This window comes from Eurytemora carolleeae, unplaced genomic scaffold (genome assembly GCF_000591075.1).
Source record: "Eurytemora carolleeae unplaced genomic scaffold, Eaff_2.0 scaffold91, whole genome shotgun sequence".
NCBI classification, from domain to species: Eukaryota; Metazoa; Arthropoda; class Copepoda; order Calanoida; family Temoridae; genus Eurytemora; species Eurytemora carolleeae.
The window spans coordinates 422,255-441,429 of NW_019396098.1; the positions used below are offsets into that span (position 1 = coordinate 422,255).

General features: G+C 35.5%; 1 protein-coding gene across 2 annotated transcripts in view; it reads left to right on the top strand.

Moving 5' to 3' along the window:
* Positions 1-15,681, top strand: part of LOC111694889 (uncharacterized) — a 47,980-nt gene extending 32,299 nt beyond the window's left edge. For both annotated transcript variants that reach the window (XM_023463941.1, XM_023463942.1), the window contains exons 2-5: positions 4,783-6,159; positions 8,632-8,764; positions 9,623-12,068; positions 15,458-15,681. In XM_023463941.1, the coding sequence (XP_023319709.1) occupies positions 4,783-6,159; positions 8,632-8,764; positions 9,623-12,068; positions 15,458-15,582 (4,081 nt within the window). In that variant the 3' untranslated portion in view covers positions 15,583-15,681. The remainder of the gene's footprint in view (positions 1-4,782; positions 6,160-8,631; positions 8,765-9,622; positions 12,069-15,457) is intronic.
* The last annotated feature ends 3,494 nt before the right edge of the window (positions 15,682-19,175 follow it).

The following is a 19,175-nucleotide window of genomic DNA, read 5'->3' on the forward strand; positions in this document are numbered from 1 at the left end:
CCTCTATGTGCACAGTCAAGGAATTCTTGAAAACACTAATTCATCATTTTAATCGCACTTTTACACCCAGCAGCCAGCATATCCTTATATAGAGTGTAGACTCAAATCTGTAGGTTGATTTCAGGGGCATCTTGGGGGAATAGAGGGAGGGGGGGTATTTAATCTTTTGAGACAACAGTCATAAAGATCTTATGAATCATCATCGCACAACCCCCCCCCCCACTCACCTTCCCCTGATTCTGAAAGCACCCCTGATTTGTAATCTGAGGGGGCGTAACTCCCAGTCTCCTGCTATCTAAAGATACTGAATCAAATCTGAATTCAATTCAAATCATTAACTCTAGTCACTTCTCATGGTTCAAATATTGAGAAGAAAACATGAATTTTTTTCCTGTGCATAACTTGTCGCGAGGCCCGCCTCCGCCAAACATAAAAGAGGAAAATTTAGTTGAAACTTGAAGAAAACGAAGGTGGAATTTAGAAACTTAACCATTTAAGGGCAGAATGCAAGAATATTTTAGAACATTCTCAAACCACATTTTACATTTAGCTTGACGGAGAGAAACTACTTTTCACACCCGGTATTCTTACTTGAACTTATTATCATAAGGACATACAGACTTGATTTCAAGTACCCCTCCATTTATAGAGTAGCATATCGGATTCACAGCACACCGGTACCTTTGAAAGCGTTATCTCATCAAGTTTGAATTAGTTATCCTTTCTTTTCTCTTTATAGTCAGATTTTTTTAAATTGTAGTTTCTCCACAAAAGTGGTTTGCGCTTTTTTTTGGCACTTTTCAAGCTGAAATATGGCAAAATCTTCCATATTATTGAACAAGGAAAGGTTTCAAGGATACCGTTGTTAATCAGGTATGCAGCCCCTGTTTAGATGGATATACACTTGAAATAACGTCTATATAGTCCCTTGAAGTTCCATTCAAACTCTTTTTAACCCTGAAATTTGCAAATCTTGATTTGCAGACGTGGGAGAAAGAATTTGCAGAGGTATAGCCCGTAAAGGACTATTTTTAATAGGAGTGGGAGGAACGAGATATAATTTCGGCACGTTTCAAGCTCAAGATAGCTTTTTAGAAACCTTGAGTTTATAGTTTTTAATCCTAAAATCCTCGATCCTTGATGAATTTAATAATTAGAGTAAAAAGGTTCTTCAAAAAAAACTAAAGACCAAATTTAAATAGTTTTTAGTCTATATATTCCTTAAAATTCTTTAGGACACCAATATGTCGGTCGGGAGAGGCAAAAATATGGCCGCTATAGAGATAGAGTAATATGATTTAATCAATTTGAGATTTGATAAGCAAATATAATTGATAATTATTAAAATACCTTCCTGACAGGGTCTCTCTCTCTCTCTCTCTCTCTCTCTCTCTCTTAAATTTAAACTATAGATTATGCAATATGCATCTTATGTAATAATTAGTCAAGCGTCTGGACACTATACACAGATTAAATTCTAAATAGAGAAAATAATTATTTCCATGACAGATTTCTCTATCCTGGGTTCCAGATGCGTCAGAATTGACCAGATCAGCTCTGCGTATATCGGCGTCAGCTGTCTCACATGCTTCGTTCAAATCACTAGAGATGAAGTCAGCTTTAGTGGGCTTATAGGGATTAATGAATTAGTCAATGAACATTATGTAATATGAACTAAAAGTTGAAGTGCCCGGCGTTGCCCGTGGAATGAATTTTTTTTTTAAATTGAAAAAAAAAAATTCAAAAGAAATTTTAATTTAAAATGTTGAATCCTATGTTACCCCCGGGATAAGGGTTCCCTCAAAAAAATTCAGCCCATTCGGTCCAGCCGTTTGGTTGGCTTTAGGAAATTTATATAAGAACGGGTAGTTCCAAAAAAAATTGCGTATTTAAATTAAAGATTCTAAAGGATTTGAACATTCGACACAGACTCTAATTTTTTTATCCAAATATATATCTTTGTAACCTCATGTTGTGAACCTTTGATATTTTAAACTTACAGAATTCTTACAGAATTCATAGTTTGAAAATTCAAATGTCTAAGGTATCTGCAGGTTGCAAAGAGGGGTTAGAAAATGAAAATTTTTGTCAAGTGTTCAGTTTCTTTCATGAGTATACTCTGTTTTGAGAAGTTATGTGTTGGTGGGTGGTGGAGTCCTGTTTAATATATATATGTGTAGGTGGGTGGTGGAGTTCTGTTTAATATATATATGTGTAGGTGGGTGGTGGAGTCCTGTTTAATATATATATGTGTAGGTGGGTGGTGGAGTCCTGTTTAATATATATATGTGTAGGTGGGTGGTGGAGTCCTGTTTAATATATATAGCCAGATGGATGAGTCTTGTATTTAAGGATTTGGATAGGATGGATACAGGATTTTGTATACTAGATCTAGGTATAGATAAGATGGATGGTAGGTGGGATAATGAACCATATGGTTCAACTATATCTAGCTTCTCTCTCTCAACACACACACCACACATTCGGAGAAATCTATATTAAATATTTTGTTTTTTAAATCAAATATATGAAGGTATAGGAAGGAGGTTGGTAGGAGTTAGGAAGGAGGTAGGAAGGAGAAAGAAATGAGGTAGGAAGGAAAGGAGGTAGGAGTTAGGTAGAGCTGAAGGAAGGAAGGATGAAGAAGGATAGAGTGGATAGAGGAGGGAAGAATGAGAGATAATGAGACTTGAGTTTAACATTGAATTTAAGTATTGGCTGAAATTAAAGATGTGCACAGTCAAGGAATTCTTGAAAACACTAATTCATCATTTTAATCGCACTTTTACACCCAGCAGCCAGCATATCCTTATATAGAGTGTAGACTCAAATCTGTAGGTTGATTTCAGGGGCATCTTGGGGGAATAGAGGGAGGGGGGGTATTTAATCTTTTGAGGGGTAAAGCAGTTGGGTACTGGAGGTCCGTAGAAGGAGAGGGATAGAGGATAAAAGAAAGAATGGTGGGATAGGTTGCAATTAATTATTTCAACTGAAATGATTTATCATTGGATCTTGCACATGCCTCATTGTTTGGAATAAAAAAGCTGAAAAACTAAGAACACGCAGGTATATCACCTGTGCATTCGCTAGGCTAGATTTCAGGGTATATCTTCATTAAAAATAATAAGACCCATTCAAACTGTTCAAAAGCTATTATTTCGTAATTAACATTAAATAGAAATTTCTGTCATATATAACATTATTGTGAGATAAATATGTTATTTTCCTTAGTCTGATCCAGGGAGCCATTCTGCACACTCATGCTGCAAATAAAACGAAATTATTCTCAATGCTAGCTTTAAGAATAGTTTTAGGTCTAAAATTATTTGCTTATTGTTGAATGTACACAACTGCAATATATATTCTGTATCGAATAAATAAATAAATTCACTACCATGCATCAACAATGTTTAAACTAAAGTCCATTGAAACGTGTTACATGGTTACAACTTACAAGGTTTAGTTTAGTCGAGGGGAGGAAGGCCAGCCGCAACAATTTCTCTTCCAAGCTACAATCTCCTCATTTTCTCGTCCGAACCACCTGGAAATCCTCATCCTATATATATCCTATATATATAGGGTTTGCTATATAATTAAAAAGTTAACAATCTAATTCTACATATTTTATTATTTTGTGTATGGGTGCATAAGGTTCATGTAAAAAAAACTATTTTAAATCGGACGAGAAAAATCGGGAATTGTGGCTCAAACGCGAAATTGTTGTGTTTGGCCTCCCTCCCCTCGTTTAGGTGTGACTAACTTGTCCTTTCATGCCACTCAACCCTCTCACTGTACTCAATATCATCCTTGCTGATAATATGCAATATATAGTCTTAAACACCCCATTACAGATATGGACACGCTGGGTGCGTGGGGAAGGGGGTTGAGGGTTCAAGGTATCCCCTATCTTAGGTTGCATTGGGGGGGCTAAAGATACCCCATCGGCTTGGAATATGACAGGTTTATGGTCGGCTTGGAATATGACAGGTTTATGATCGGCTTGGAATATGACAGATTTATGGTCGGCTTGGAATATGACAGATTTATGGTCGGCTTGGAATATGACAGATTTATGGTCTGCTTGGAATATGACAGGTTTATGATCGGCTTGGAATATGACAGGCTTATGATCGGCTTGGAATATGACAGGTTTATGATCGGCTTGGAATATGACAGGTTTATGACATGAGGATTAGAAAATCAGATTTTGAGGTGCAGTAATTGTTAAGTTCATCTTCACGTTTCATTTTTTTATAAATCCCTGTTCTCCAATTGGATGATTTTAATTTTCTCAAATACATCTTAGCTTGTAGTCTGTAGATATATAGGATGAGATATCATCTAATCCGTCCCATGGTCTTCTCCAGGTCCAGGCACTAGTAGGAGATTATTTATTAATGTGAAAAATTACGACATTTTTCTAGGGTTTAAGGAATTATAATCAAGGTTGTAAGGATTTTATATCAAGTTTCAACATTTTTTAAACCTCCATGTCTCCTCTAAATCTACCAATTGCTTAAAATCTACCAATTCTTTTAAGTCTACAAATTCTCTTAAATCTGCCAATTCTTTAAGTCTACCAATTCTTGTAAATCTATCAATTCCGATAAAAATGACATTTCCATTCAATCCTCTCAATCTACCAATTCCATTAAAACCTCTCAATCTACTAATTATATTGAAACCTCTCAATCTTCCAATTCCATTAAAACCTCTCAAGTCTCAATCTGCCAATTCAATTAAAACCTCTTAATCTACCAATACTTTTGTTTTGTTTTTCAGTGATGATGTAAAATACAGCCTCGATGTTCTGGACCGGGTTATCGGAGAATTCGACGATGGCCTCTTGTCCTCTGCTGAATCGGAGGCAGCCAGTCGGAGGAGGTCCAGACCTGACCTCCGGAGTGTCTCGGACGTGGAGGAAAAGGAGGAAAAAATTCGACCAGAAATCCGCGGAAGTCGCATCGATTTCCGCGGAAGTCGACTTTCAATCAATGAACAAATCGATGATATTTTCAGTGAACTAACAGAAGAAATTTACAATGATGATAAACAGTTTAAAAGTGAGAAAAGACGCTTTTTTGATCCTCTTCCCAGCCCCCCAAACACTAGAACACATCCGCCACCGGTTGATAGGAAAAAGAAACCTGGACAGGAGAAAGAAAGGATGACCAGAAGTCAAACCATGGATAATGATAATCCTAGGTCCGGAGCTTCACTTCATGCTAAAAAAGCCTTCCTGCAGCAGCATGAGGAGGTTGTCCTCTACAACTCCAAGGATCGAAGCACGAGCAGAAGCGAACGTGTCAGAGCAGAGGTTCATAACTCTAGCAGAGACTCTATCAGTCCTCCGCCTAAACCGGAGAAACATAGAATCCATTTAAAGAATGGTTCGGAGGAGAGCAGACTTAACTCTCGGAGGAGAAATGAGGGTGAATTTAATTCCCAAGGGAGGGATTCAAGGGGCAGAGGGAAGTTCCTTGTGAAGGATGAGGATAAAAATCTAAGCGGAAAAGAGGCTGCCATGATGCAGGAACTAAAGATGAAGGTTCAGGATAAGAAAGGGAAGTTATCTAAGTTCCCCAGTAAGGCCGGAGAACAGGACGGAAAAAGGAGGAAAGCAAGATCCAATTCTTCCGTCCAGGGACCAGTTATTTCTCCGGTAGCAAGTTTACAGAGCAACCCTTACGAGATTATGCACAACAGTGAGGAGGGTCGGAGAAATCTCCGGCAGGGTCGACAGAGAAGTGATGCTCAGAGACCAGAGAAAGCTCAGAGAACGGAGTCGAGGAGAGAAGATAAACCTGATTTCCGTCGATCCAAATCCATGGGTCCAATAGAAATGGGACGAGGTTTTCCGGAGAGAAGATCAAGATCCCGAGGTCGGAGATGGGACGATAATGAATCTCGAACTCGGTCCCAATCTCGAGGACGAAATCTTGATCCTAGGACGCCGGAGAGCAGACGTAGTCCTAGGGATTCCTCCTCTCGGAGGTCAAGATCCAGAGGACGATCTCCTTCCCGACCTTCCGAGGTTGACAGGTCTGGGAAAAGGAGTCGGGAAGGAGGAGAGAGGATGGGGGAAGGAAGGGGGCGTAGAGAGTTTGGCCCACCCTCCCCTGAAGAGGCTCAGGCCACCTTGGAGAAAATGCTCCCTAGGTAATTATAATAGGTTATTTTTAATTTTAAAAAGTATAAAATGAAAAATTTTATATCGATCATTTAAACATTTTTTCACGAAATTAAAAGTTTCATTGAAAAATTGCAAAGAATTTAGCCAAATAGTTTATCATAGACGAAACATATATATATGTATATTTATGTTTTTAACTGCTTTTTGATAGATGTTTTATTTTTGAATATTTTTTCTTTTATAAATTCTTTCGTAGTTACCTCACCTATACCCTGGCCTGCAGCCCTCACGTACATAGAGCCCCACCCTTTAGAAATTTGATGGATAGAAAGATAAAAAATGACGCCTATTAAACCCCCTCCCCTCGACTCTCTAGACTCCTTCATCTTTCATCCCACTGCTAAAGTTTCACATTTTTTTTCTCTCGCGGATTTGGTTCCGAAAAATTCTTTGTCTATTTTAAATCTAAGCAGAACATGATTTGTTCCCAAGAATCCGTAGGTTTGGTAAACAGAAGTGGTGAATAGTATTTAGTATTTTCGTTTTCCATTCTACATTTTCTTTACGTACCTAACTAACTTATAAAAAAAAATATATTTGACGCAAAAAAATTCCAAGTAACAGTATTAGTGTGTAAAACTAAATATTGGAAGATCCTTATTAGATTATATTTTTGAAAGATTCTTAGTTTTACTATTCTATAATATGAGATGTCATACGACAATATAATACGGAAGGATATTTCAAAATTGAACTTTTGTTTCTCTTTATAATAGCTTACGTGCTCAGAGTGCAAAACATGTTGAAAAGATCTAATTCATAATTATGACAATAAATAAAAAACCTGCTTCTTACAATTAAAAAAGTTACAAAGTACACAGAGTTACCCAAAAAGGATGATGCTTAAATGACGACCTACAACATAATGTAAGTAATGTTCGGAATTGTACATTTCTCCTTCCGTGTTGGGTCAATCTTTCATGAAGTTATTCAAATATTTTGTGGGCGTATACATTTTATATTAGTTGGGTCTAGGAGAAGTTAAACCAATAAGATATCGTATAGAGATTTTTGTATGAAAAGTTAAACCTCAAAGGAACACTTGTCCCAAACTCTAATCTTCTATTTCATTATCTTTGCAGGCTTTTGGTGAAGCACTTTTATATTTCAAACGTTGATTATTTGGTCTGTCATAGTGCAATATTTGAAAATAATTAGAGTAAATACTGTAAGAACCAGAAAAATGTGTAAAATGAAGACGACATTAAATCAATAAGTAAGTGTATTCAATGTTGTTACAAAGAAAAAAGTGTTATTAGTAACCAATCGAATCACTTAATCATTGTCAGAACTTGAATCTAATTATAGTGGTCTTCCTATTCTAGAGCTTTCGGGTTCTCACTGTAATTAGACAAATATTTGCATGAATTGATCAAACATAGAATAAACATCTCTTTGTGTAGACTTAGTTATACATACTCCATAAATCGAATGTTTTCCATCTAATTAGCTTAAACAGATATGAAACTAGGGCATATACAGTAACATAGGTTAATTAGGAGACAGTCATATCTGAACAGTGAAAGTGCCCAGTTCTTTGTCAAGTGTAGATAATGTCGAAAACAATATTATTTACTAAAAATAAGCCTCGAATGGGGAGGGGACAGAGGTAGAGAAATTGAGTCTTTGCCTAAACGCTGATTCCCTAATTCCTATATCTTTGCAACCCAATGTCGTATACTTTAGATATTTTTAAATTATAAATTCTTTTAGACTAAATTTCAAAGGTTTAGACCATCAGGTTGCAAAAATTTGAGTTTGTGGCAAAGATTCAATTTCTTACTTAACCTTCTTCGCTTAGACTCACAAATCTATTTTTCATCAAAAACCTGTTTCATCATTTGACAATTTTGTTCAAAAGATAAATTTTGTATTTACATACGGTAGTAGGCGATCGACTGTATCAAGTTATGAAGACTAATTTCGATTTTAATTTTGATATATGTCAAGCTTTATAACAGTATGGTTAAACATAAGCACATAAAGCAAAAATGTTTATATAAATTATTTCTACCGAAATCTAAAATTTTAAAAAGAATCACTGAATCACAGAAAATTCGCAAAATTATAATAAGAAAATTCGCAATTTTTAGTTCTGGTCTAATTTTCAAAGAAAAGTTATCTAAATTCTCTAGTTCCTTTCTTTTTAGTATATTCTAAAGTATTAAATATACGCTGTTCAATCGAAACCTTAGAAATAATTTATTTACACATTTTTGTTTTTCTGAACTTTTGATTTTGAGAGAAAAAAGGTTCGCAGATATTTTTTTTTTTTGGGGGGGGGCATTAGAGTACCAAAAAAATTACAAATGTTTAAAAATATTGAATATATTGGACAAAAAAGGTACATTTTTGCACCAGGCGCCGCAAATCACACTTTTTTTACTCACCCTGTATCTATCTATTAATCTATCATTATATAAATCTATCTATACTAGGTTTCCGAATGGAATACCGCCCGTGAGGCAAAGAAGCATGGTGGACTTGAGGATGAATGATGATTTTCGGCGGAATCGCCGATCTGTGGCTGGCCCCCCTTGGGATGATCTTCCGCCTCAATTCAGGAACCAGGTAGGGTCTTATTGTTCATGTTCATGTTCATGTTCATGTTCATGTTCATGTTCATGTTCATGTTCATGTTCATATTCATGTTTGATATATAGGTTGAAATTAAGGTTCATTAAGGAGGGTAAAACGTAAAGTTTAGATTAAATTTTCGGGTTCTGGTTTAGGTTCTGGTTTAGATCCTGATTCTTTTTCTGGTTACAGGTTTAGACTCTGGGTTCAGAATCAGATTCAGGATTTATATTTAGGTTCGGATTTAAGTCTACGTCCAGACTCAGCCTGTTTAGGTTAGAAATTAGGTTCTAATCCTGGTTTAGTTTAAGAAAATTAGGTGCTGATTCTGGGTTTTGGTTCTGTTTTAGATCCTGATTCTATTTCCATGGTTCAGGTTTAAATTCTAAATTTAGATTAAGATTCAGTTTCCGGTTTATGTCCAGGTTTATGTTTAGATTAGAAATTAGGTTCTGATTCTGGTTTAGATCCTGATTCTCTCCCTGGTTCAGGTTTGTTCAGATTTAGACTCTGGGTTTAGAATCAGATTCAAGTTTAGGTTAAGGTTCAGGTTCAGGTTCTGGGTTTGAATTAGGCTTATGTCTACGTTCAGGTTTAGGTCTGTTCCCGGGTTTGGTTAAACATAAGGTTCTGATTCTGGGGTTTGGTTTGGTCTAGATTCTCATTCTGGTGTAGGTTTAGGTTCAGATTCAGGTTCTGGCTCAGGTTCAGGTTCAGGTTTAGCTCCATGCTCATGTCATTTTCAAGTTAATATTCAGGTTCTTGTTCAGATTTAAGCTTTGTTTAAAGTTCATGTTCAGAGATTTGTCTAATCCAATATTATGTTCTAAGTTAATTGAATTTACTGTTCAGGGACAAATACTGAGGAACCCTGTAGCTCGTCCCGACCTTCCCTTTATAGATGAACAGGTTCTTCTCCAACATCAACTGAATATAGATATACAGAGAGATCTTCTACTCCGGAGAGGGTTTCCTCCGTCCCATCCTCTAGTAGCCGGAGAAATACCAATCCATCCAGAGCTACTGGGGCATCTACACTTTGATGTTCCATCCCGAACCACTCTGCCCCTAGGTCCGGACGATTTTAGAAGATTTTTGCCCGAGATGCAAAGATCAGGGATGCAATCTGCCTTTCCTCTCAGTACTAACGATCTAATCGCACTACAGAGGGATGCGGAGAAGATTAACAAGGTGAAGAGACAGAAGAGTTATAAAGAACCGTCCTTCTCCAGTTTACAGCATGAGGACTTTAAGAAGAGACAGAAGCAGTTTCGATCCCAGTCAACAGATGCTCGGGAGAAGAAGTTCCGTCCGTTCAGTATGTTTCAGAACGGAGCAGGATGGTTTAATCCTGGATACGTGTTCAGGGAGGGAGGAACTGAGTCCCGGAGTAAGAATGACAAAAATGATAAGCAATGGTATATGAAGGAAAAGAATCTACAGAGCTTGCCTCCAGTAGGAACTATGAAGGATAGTGGGTTAGGAGAGGAGCTACATCTCTCCAGGGAGGATAAAAACAGATCATCCTTTGGAATGATCTTGAAGGATAAGTTCCAGAAGAACCCAAACATGTATTTCCCAGACACGAGACCCTCATCCAAGTCCCCTGCTGAGCACAGTACCAGAAGAGGGAAGGGAGAGGAACTATCGGATACAGATACTCTTGTTCACAACATGTCCGAGGGTAGTTTTGACAAGGATTCAAGTCTCTCGGGTGGGAGAAGTATAGGGAGCAGTAAAAGCAACCGATCATCTGGTAAATCCTCTCTATCCCACGACAGCATTAACGGTACCCCGGAGATGAAGCGTCGGACGGAAAGTATTACAACTCCTAAAACCCTAAACAACACTGCGGTTCATCTTCCCTCCAATCCTTCAATAATTCTTAATAAGAAAACTATTCGAAATTATACTCCCAAGGAGAGCAGTAACTTGCTCAGACAGTTTGAGGACGGTAGACAGGTCTCAATGGAGAGGAAGGGAAAGATAAAACCATCCCAAGAGGGTTCGAATATTCAAAGAAAGTCCTCAATGGATAAACTTATTGAAGATTTTCATAGAAACCTTCCTCCGGTGAAGGATACGGAATCCATCAGTCCATTCTCCGACGTGGATTCCATGTTCTCCGGATCCAACCTTGATCACACTCATTCCTATACACAGCACTCGACACAGAAATCGTTTAAAAGTGGGACTGTGAACAGTCACACGTCTAATTGGTCGGTCGAAAGTTCAGTCGCAAGTTTCGACTATCACATGATCAGCGACAAAAAGTCTAAATCCACAAAATCAAAAGATAGTGCTACCAGGAGAAGAATGTCTCAGTCAACCACAAACCTTCCCTCACTAAATGAAGTTGAATACAGATCCAGGGAGGAGTTCTTACCCAAAACAAGAAGAAAAATTACTTCGACGGAGGAGTTTAGTACGCCTCCGAGAGAGAGACATCGTAGCTCTCCAGGGAGAGATGTTGATGCCTCCGTATCGGAGGAGACTAAATCTGAAAACAAAGTCTCTAAAGTCCTATCAACTAGAGAGATGAACTCCTCTCCTCCTAAAACAAAGAGTAAATCATCTCCATCCCAGAAAAGAAAATCTCCTCCGACTCTTGGAGAAAAATATCCTCCGGCAATTGGAGGAAAATCTCCTCCGGACCAGGGAAGAAAATCGTCCCCACGAGAGGAGCGAATTCCTCCGGAGGGAGCAGCTGCCGATTCTCCAAAAACCTTCGTGCAACGAATCGAAGTTAAGGGAGATGAAAAGACATCCGTCCCGACAGAAAACAAACCGAAACCCGGGAGAAAGTCTGGAATGGATTCTGTGAAAGAAGAGCTAAAAGATCTCCTGGTCCCCGACAAGGACGGAGATGATGATTTGATCATGTTAAAGAAACTCATCTCGGAGGGAAGGATATCCGGTTGGAATGAAAAACCACCATCCTTCACTCCGCCGACTCCGCCCTCTAAAACCGCCTCCGGAGCTAAAAAGGCAAAAGCTCCTGTTCCGTCCAAATCCTCTCCTAAAACTCCGGATATAGAAAAGACTCCTAGCGGAGACAGACCAAGGAAGAATCGGGATGCTCCGCCCCCTCCTCCGGTGGCAGCCAAACTAAAACCTCCGCCAGAAACGGCGGAGATCAAATTTTTAAGTGGACGGCGTATACAATCTGTTGAGAACCTTCAGGATGAGGATGAGAAGGATTGGAGAGGAGACAGGACGGGGTGGGGAGAGAGAGAGGGAAGAAAGGAAGGAAGGTCGGACCAGGTTCAGCGCTCCACAAGTATGCACGCAAAAAGAGGTAAATAATTCATTTTGCTTCCCCCCCCCCCCCCCAGGCCCTAGATCTATCCTGTAAACCCCCTTTAATATATTTTTAAATCCTTAATTTATAAATCAATTTTACATTTTACAGTTACTTTGCAAAGACATATTTATTAAATCTATATTTCATTATTTGGACTGCATAAACCAAATTAAGAACTGTTAAATGACCAAGAAGTGTTTGACGGTTAAAGAACGGCTACATGTAATTGTTAAACTTTATATAAATGGTGTCCAAATAAATATGGAATTTAAGAGAAAACTTTAACATCGTCTTTGATCTTTTCGTGAACACAGGTTTAGCCAAAATAGTTAATATTAAAACTACAAGTCTTGGGATTTTTAAAATTTGGTCTGACTTTTTGAACCTTCAAAACTAACGCAGTTTTGTCGAGAATTTAATTTGCTTTGCGAAACACTTCAAGTCATCTTTCATCGGCTATCAGAGAAAATAGACTAATTTTAAGTCTTTTCACAATTCCCATGTTTATTGGGACTCTCCGTATATTTTAAATTGCGCTTGATTTGAAAATTCAAAATTCCGAAAAATACTATAAATGATGATTTTATATGATCATGCGACGATGAATGTCCTTGTTTAAACTGCTACAGCAAGGACTTGGCTTAAAGATTAAAAAATAGATATTTTTGAGAAGAATGCAGCTAATTAGTTCTTTCATATAATTACAGATTGTTTATCTAAATTTGAATTATGGTAATGAACAACAATCGCTGTGCACTGCAAATTCACAGGCTGTTTAAGAAAATTACCTGGTACTACAGGGTTACTAAAAAATAGGACAAAAATAAATAAAATTAATTTTATTCATTCCCATTAAAACTTTTTACTTATCTTGTGTCTTTAAAACATCATTTATGAGCTGTAAAGAATAGAGGATCTTATCAAACTCACTTTTAAATCTCAATATCTTTTGTGTTCTAATGACGTGAATTCCGCTTAATCAGATAGTCAAAGTTGAACTGCACAGGGATCACAGAATCAGGTTGCAAAAATATTAGGATTAGACAATTTTAGTTTTGAGGAGAATGTTCAGTTCATCTGTCGCAAAAGACTAAATTAAATGTTAATTTTCTAATATTTTGAGGTCGTTATTAAAGTCTCCTTCTTTTTTGTTAACCCAGGAAGCCCAGTTAAAATTTATTATCTTTAATTATATCTAAATATCCTTGAATTATGTTAAAACATACATTTAGGTTAATTCCCACGTAAACTAGAGTTTGTAGTGTATTTAAGAGCAAACTCATAACCTTCAAGTTCTCTTCTAAACCAGAGTAGATGAAGGTTTACAGAACCTTCAAGTTCACTTCCAAACCAGAGAGTATAAAGGTTTACAGAACCTTCAAGTTCTCTTCTAAACCAGAGTAGATGAAGGTTTACAGAACCTTCAAGTTCACTTCCAAACCAGAGAAAATAAAGGTTTACAGAACCTTCAAGTTTTCTTCTAAACCAGAGAAGATGAAGGTTTACAGAACCTTCAAGTTCTCTTCTAAACCAGATTAGATGAAGGTTTACAGAACCTTCAAGTTCTATTCTAAACCAGAGTAGATGAAGGTTTACAGAACCTTCAAGTTCTCTTCTAAACCAGAGAAGATGAAGGTTTTAAGAACGTTCAAGTTCTCTTATAAACCAGAGAAGATGAAGGTTTACAGAACCTTCAAGTTCTCTTCTAAACCAGAGAAGATGAAGGTTTACAGAACCTTCAATTTATCTTCTAAACCAGAGAAGAAAAAGGTTTACAGAATCATCAAGTTCTCTTCCAAACCAGAGAAGATAAAGGTTTTCAGAGAAACCACAATCTGTCTGTTTGTTTGTTAGTATAAAATGAACGTCAAAACGGCTTTCCCGATCCTTCAGAATTTTTTGAGCCCTTTGAAGATGAGTTTTTATTGACGAATTGGAAGTTCGAAGGTCTAGTTGGTCGTTTGTATAACCTACATATCATTTTACATTTGGTAAAACATTATTGTGACAATAAATCTGACCAACGAAACATGTAACAGTAAGATAAATTCAAACCTGTGCATTCACAGTCTCATCATTCATGTTTCACCCTGTAAAAAAATGGATGGACGCAAATTTTAGAACTATTCTGTGGGAAACTTGGTCTGACTCCCACTCAGTTCTGTATCATGTTTCTTCATTATACAGATTCTTAATCAGTTAATTAAATTCATCCTTATACAGAATCGTTTAGTTATACAGTAATAACCAGAAAACTACGTAATAGGAAGACGACGTTCAGCAATACTGGAGTGTATTTGGTGTTGCTACAAAGCAAATAGTTTTACTAGACACTTAAATCACTGATTAAGTAAAATGGGTCTGCTTATACTTATCAATTTCTGTGTCCCATGCTTATTGGACTATTTAAAGTCATAACTTGGGTCTGAAAGTCGTCTTCTTCTTTCAGAGTTTTCCGGTTATGACTGTAGTTCAATAGTTTTTAGCCTTTGAGAAGGAGGGGGCACTGTGGTGTATCTTGGGGGGGGGGGAGGGGTCAGCAATATTTAGTTTACACCATAAACTTTTTATTCTATTTTATTTAGTCAAATAAGGCTCGGTCGCTTAAGCGAAGTTTCGAAGTCTTAGTAATGTTGAGTTGAAAATTCAACAGAACAAATATCGATGATTATAGGTTGTAATATCTGAATGATTTGTTTGAATTTTTTACGGTCCGAGTCGAATATTGCAACCTTATGGATTTGTACGGAACATAGGAAAAGGAAACGAAGAGGTAAAGCTTACCTCAGATTTACACAACCGATCTCCCTATTTATTAATTGAGTTGCCGGTTGTGTACATCACGGTATGAGTCGTTTTTAACAATTTTCTTCTTATAGACGCAACAGATATAAGTAAGATTAGAAAAGATCAACATCGAATATTTTTCGACGTAAACCTTTACCCCCTTTAATTTTTAGCGAACCCTCCCTTTATGCTTACTATTTGATTTTTCTTAAATAGACGAAATCAAGCTTTCTATTTTAGAGATGGTTTGCTTGTTAAACTCATAAAAACTTCTACTTCTCGATATTTATTAAATCTGGCCCCTGGACATATTTGAGGAACATGTCAGTTATGTCTGAACCAATCAAAACTAATTAATTTTTATATTATCTATAAAAAATCAAATCATAATAATATTTTTATTTTTTTCCTAGTATTTAAAATGAAAATCACATTAAAAAGGCAAAATCGAGGATTTAAAATTCTTGAATTTATTCAATTTTCAATCTTAGTCCTACAAATAAGATTTGCTCTGTTCAAAGTTATCTTTTAGACTAACAAAAGAAACTCTGTTCGGTGACAAATACACAAAAAAATATTTATATTTTTTCTTTCAGATGGTGCAATAGAAGAAGACTCCGTGGCCAAACTAATTGCTGACTCTACCGAGAGAAAATTTAAACTCAACAGTTTATTCAAAGGAATTTGGAAGAAAAAACAATATTCCTTTGATCTGGGATAAGTGTATAATGAATAAATGAATGAATGAATGAATGCCCTAAAATGTGATATAGTATATGTTGTTAACCCTTTAATATCTTCTATTAACATATTGAAAATACTTGTTATCATTATTTTCCAAGGAAGGGAGTGACGTATCTTCTAGTGACTCTTTATTCATAGAGTGGATTGTAGTAGAAAAAAAACAATATCTTCCACAACTTTTACCTGAGAAAAGTTTTAAAGGGTGTTATTGTGAATCGGGCTGGGAGGTTATTTGAAGTTATAACGAATTCGGAAGCACAAAACGCACTTTTTGATTAAAATGTAACTCATTGAATTAAAATAAGATCTGATTTCAACCCGGCCATGTAACTCTCATCTCAACGCAAGGAAGAAGTTCATTATGTCCTGAATTAATGGTACGAAAGAACGACATATGTGTTTGCTTTGCATATTAAGATTTAAAAATGTTTTTTTCTTTTTTTATAGCTTCTTAGGAAAGTAGTTTGTGTAAGAAAATGAACAAACTTAAACTAAATTACAGTTGTTTAATGATTAAAATTCCTTTATAGTTTATTTTTATTTTGTAATGTGCAGGGTAATTCTCATCAAACATGACAACTAAGAAACGACTTCGCAATTAATCTTCGATAGTTTCTTACTCATAGTGTTTCCATAAAAAAGTTTGCATAATTTGAAAAACTAAATTTGATACTGTCAAAATTCTTAGACAAAAATAACAAAAATCTTGATTTTTATACAGTTTTTCTTCTCTGTAATCAATTGAATGCTAAACTAAATTACTTATGTCTCCTTTAATTCGGAAAAAGGCAGAACACATTTTGGAAATGTCGTTATCTGTCATTTTTGAAATAAGTCATGTTTAGTGGGACACTCTGTATGTAAATTATATTTTACAATGAACAAGTAAGAATCGGAAGGAGAAGGGAGGGGGAAAGAACATGTATTGAATAAGTTACATATGCTTATATCTATACAGGATACTACTACCCTATCACCTATAGTTTGCATACAATAGCTGAACCTTATTATAATCAGATTACAGCCGGATTCACTAGCCATAATATACTGGAGTTGAACCTTATATAATCAGATTACAGCCGGATTCACTAGCCATAATATACTGGAGTTAAACCATAATTAATCAGATTACAGGCGGATTCACTAGCCATAATATACACTAGTTGAACCTTATAAGAATCAGATTACAGCCAAAATAACAAGTCATAATATACTGAAGTTGAACCTGAAGTCTGATTCACTAGTCATAATATGCAGGAGTGAACCTTATATTATAATCAGTTTTCAGTCGGATTCATTAGTAATACTATACATGAGTTGAACCAATTATTATAATCAGATTACAGCCGGATTCACTAGTCATAAATAAACGAGAGCTAAACCTTATTATTCAGACTACAGTCGGATTCGCTAGTCATAAAAACAGGAGTTAAACCTTATTATAATCAGATCACAGCCTAAACATTATCCATAATATAATTGAGTGAACCTAACTCAAATCAGTTTACAGTCTGATTCACTAGTCATATTAACAGGAGTTAAACCTTCTTATAATCAGTTTACAGTCTGATTCACTAATCATTAACAGGAGTTGAACCTTCTTATAATCAGTTTACAGTCTGATTCACTAGTCATATTAACAGGAGTTAAACCTTATCATAATCAGTTTACAGTCGGATTTACTAGTCATATTGTACAGCCACAGTAGTATACTCTAATGCTTTAATAATATTGCAGTCGAATTTATAAAAAACTAAACTGGCAGATTTTTTGTCATGGACTGACATATTTTTTTTTTAATTTTTAAACTTGTTTTATTCATTTAAATTATGAAATAACAACTTTTCAGCTTCTCCCTGTATTGACGAAAATAACATAATATCTGATTCCTATATTTTTTCATTGTACTTTTCTATATTCTTTACTTTGCTTACAAAACAAGTTTGAGACATCTTCCCTTTCCAAAAAATGTCAAACCGTTTATCCAATAAAGGTAACTAATCAGAGAAAAATTCAAAATTTCAAAAAAGTGTCGAAACACACATCTCTTAAACTTGTAGTAGCCTAGTGGTTGTATACGTGATTATTTTAAGGCAACGTTCATTTCATAGGGAAAACATAATTTAATGATTTAATTAGCTATAAATAATATGACAATATGAAACAAAGTGCTCCACAGAAAATAAATAAGACGACCTTAATAAAGTGGTTTACAGAAAATAAATAAGACGACATTAATAAAGTGGTCTACAGAAAATAAATAAGACGACATTAATAAAGTGGCCTACATAAAATAAATAAGACGACATTAATAAAGCGGTCTACAGAAAATAAATAAGACGACATGAATAAAGTGGTCTACAGGAAATAAATAAGACGACATTAATAAAGTGGTCTACAGAAAATAAATAAGACAAAATTAATAAAGTGGTCTACAGAAAATAAATAAGACGACATTAATAAAGCGGTCTACAGAAAATAAATAAGACGACATGATTAAAGTGGTCCACAGGAAATAAATAAGACGACATAAATAAAGTGGTCCACAGAAAACAAATAAGACGACATGAATAAATTGGTCCACAGAAAATAAATAAGACGACATGAATAAAGTGGTCCACAGGAAATAAATAAGACGACATAAATAAAGTGGTCCACAGAAAACAAATAAGACGACATTAATGAATTGGTCCACAGAAAATAAATAAGATGACATTAATAAAGTGGTCTACAGAAAATAAATAAGACGACAGTAATAATATTTGGTTCACAGAAAATAAATAAGACGACATTAATAAAGTGGTCTATAGAAAATAAATAAAACGACATGAATAAAGCGGTCTACAGAAAATAAATAAGACGACATGAATACCGTGGTCCACAGAAAATAAATAAGATGACATGAATAAAGTGGTCCACAGAAAATAAATAAGACGACATTAATAAAGTAGTTCACAGAAAATAAATAAGGCGACATTAATAAAGTGGTCTACAGAAAATAAACGAGACAACATGAATAAAGTGGTCCACAGAAAATAAATAAGACAATATGAATAAAGTGGTCCACAGAAAATAATTAAGATGACATGAATAAAGTGGTCTACAGAAAATAAACGAGACGACATGAATAAAGTGGTCCACAGAAAATAAATAAGACAACATGAATAAAGTGGTTCGCAGAAAATAATTAAGACGACATTAATAAAGCGATCTACAGAAAATAAATAAGACTACATGAATAAAGTGGTCCACAGAAAATAAATAAGACGACAATAATAAAGTGGTCCTTAGAAAATAAATAAGACGACATGAATAAAGTGGTCCACAGAAAATAAATAAGACGACATGAATAAAGTGATCCACAGAAAATAAATAAGACGACATTAATAAAAGGGTCCACATAAAATAAATAAGATGACATTAATAAAGTGGTCTATAGAAAATAAATAAAACGACATGAATAAAGCGGTCTACAGAAATAAATAAGACGACATGAATAAAGTGGTCCTTAGAAAATAAATAAGACGACATAAATAAAGTGGTCCACAGAAAATAAATAAGACGTCATGA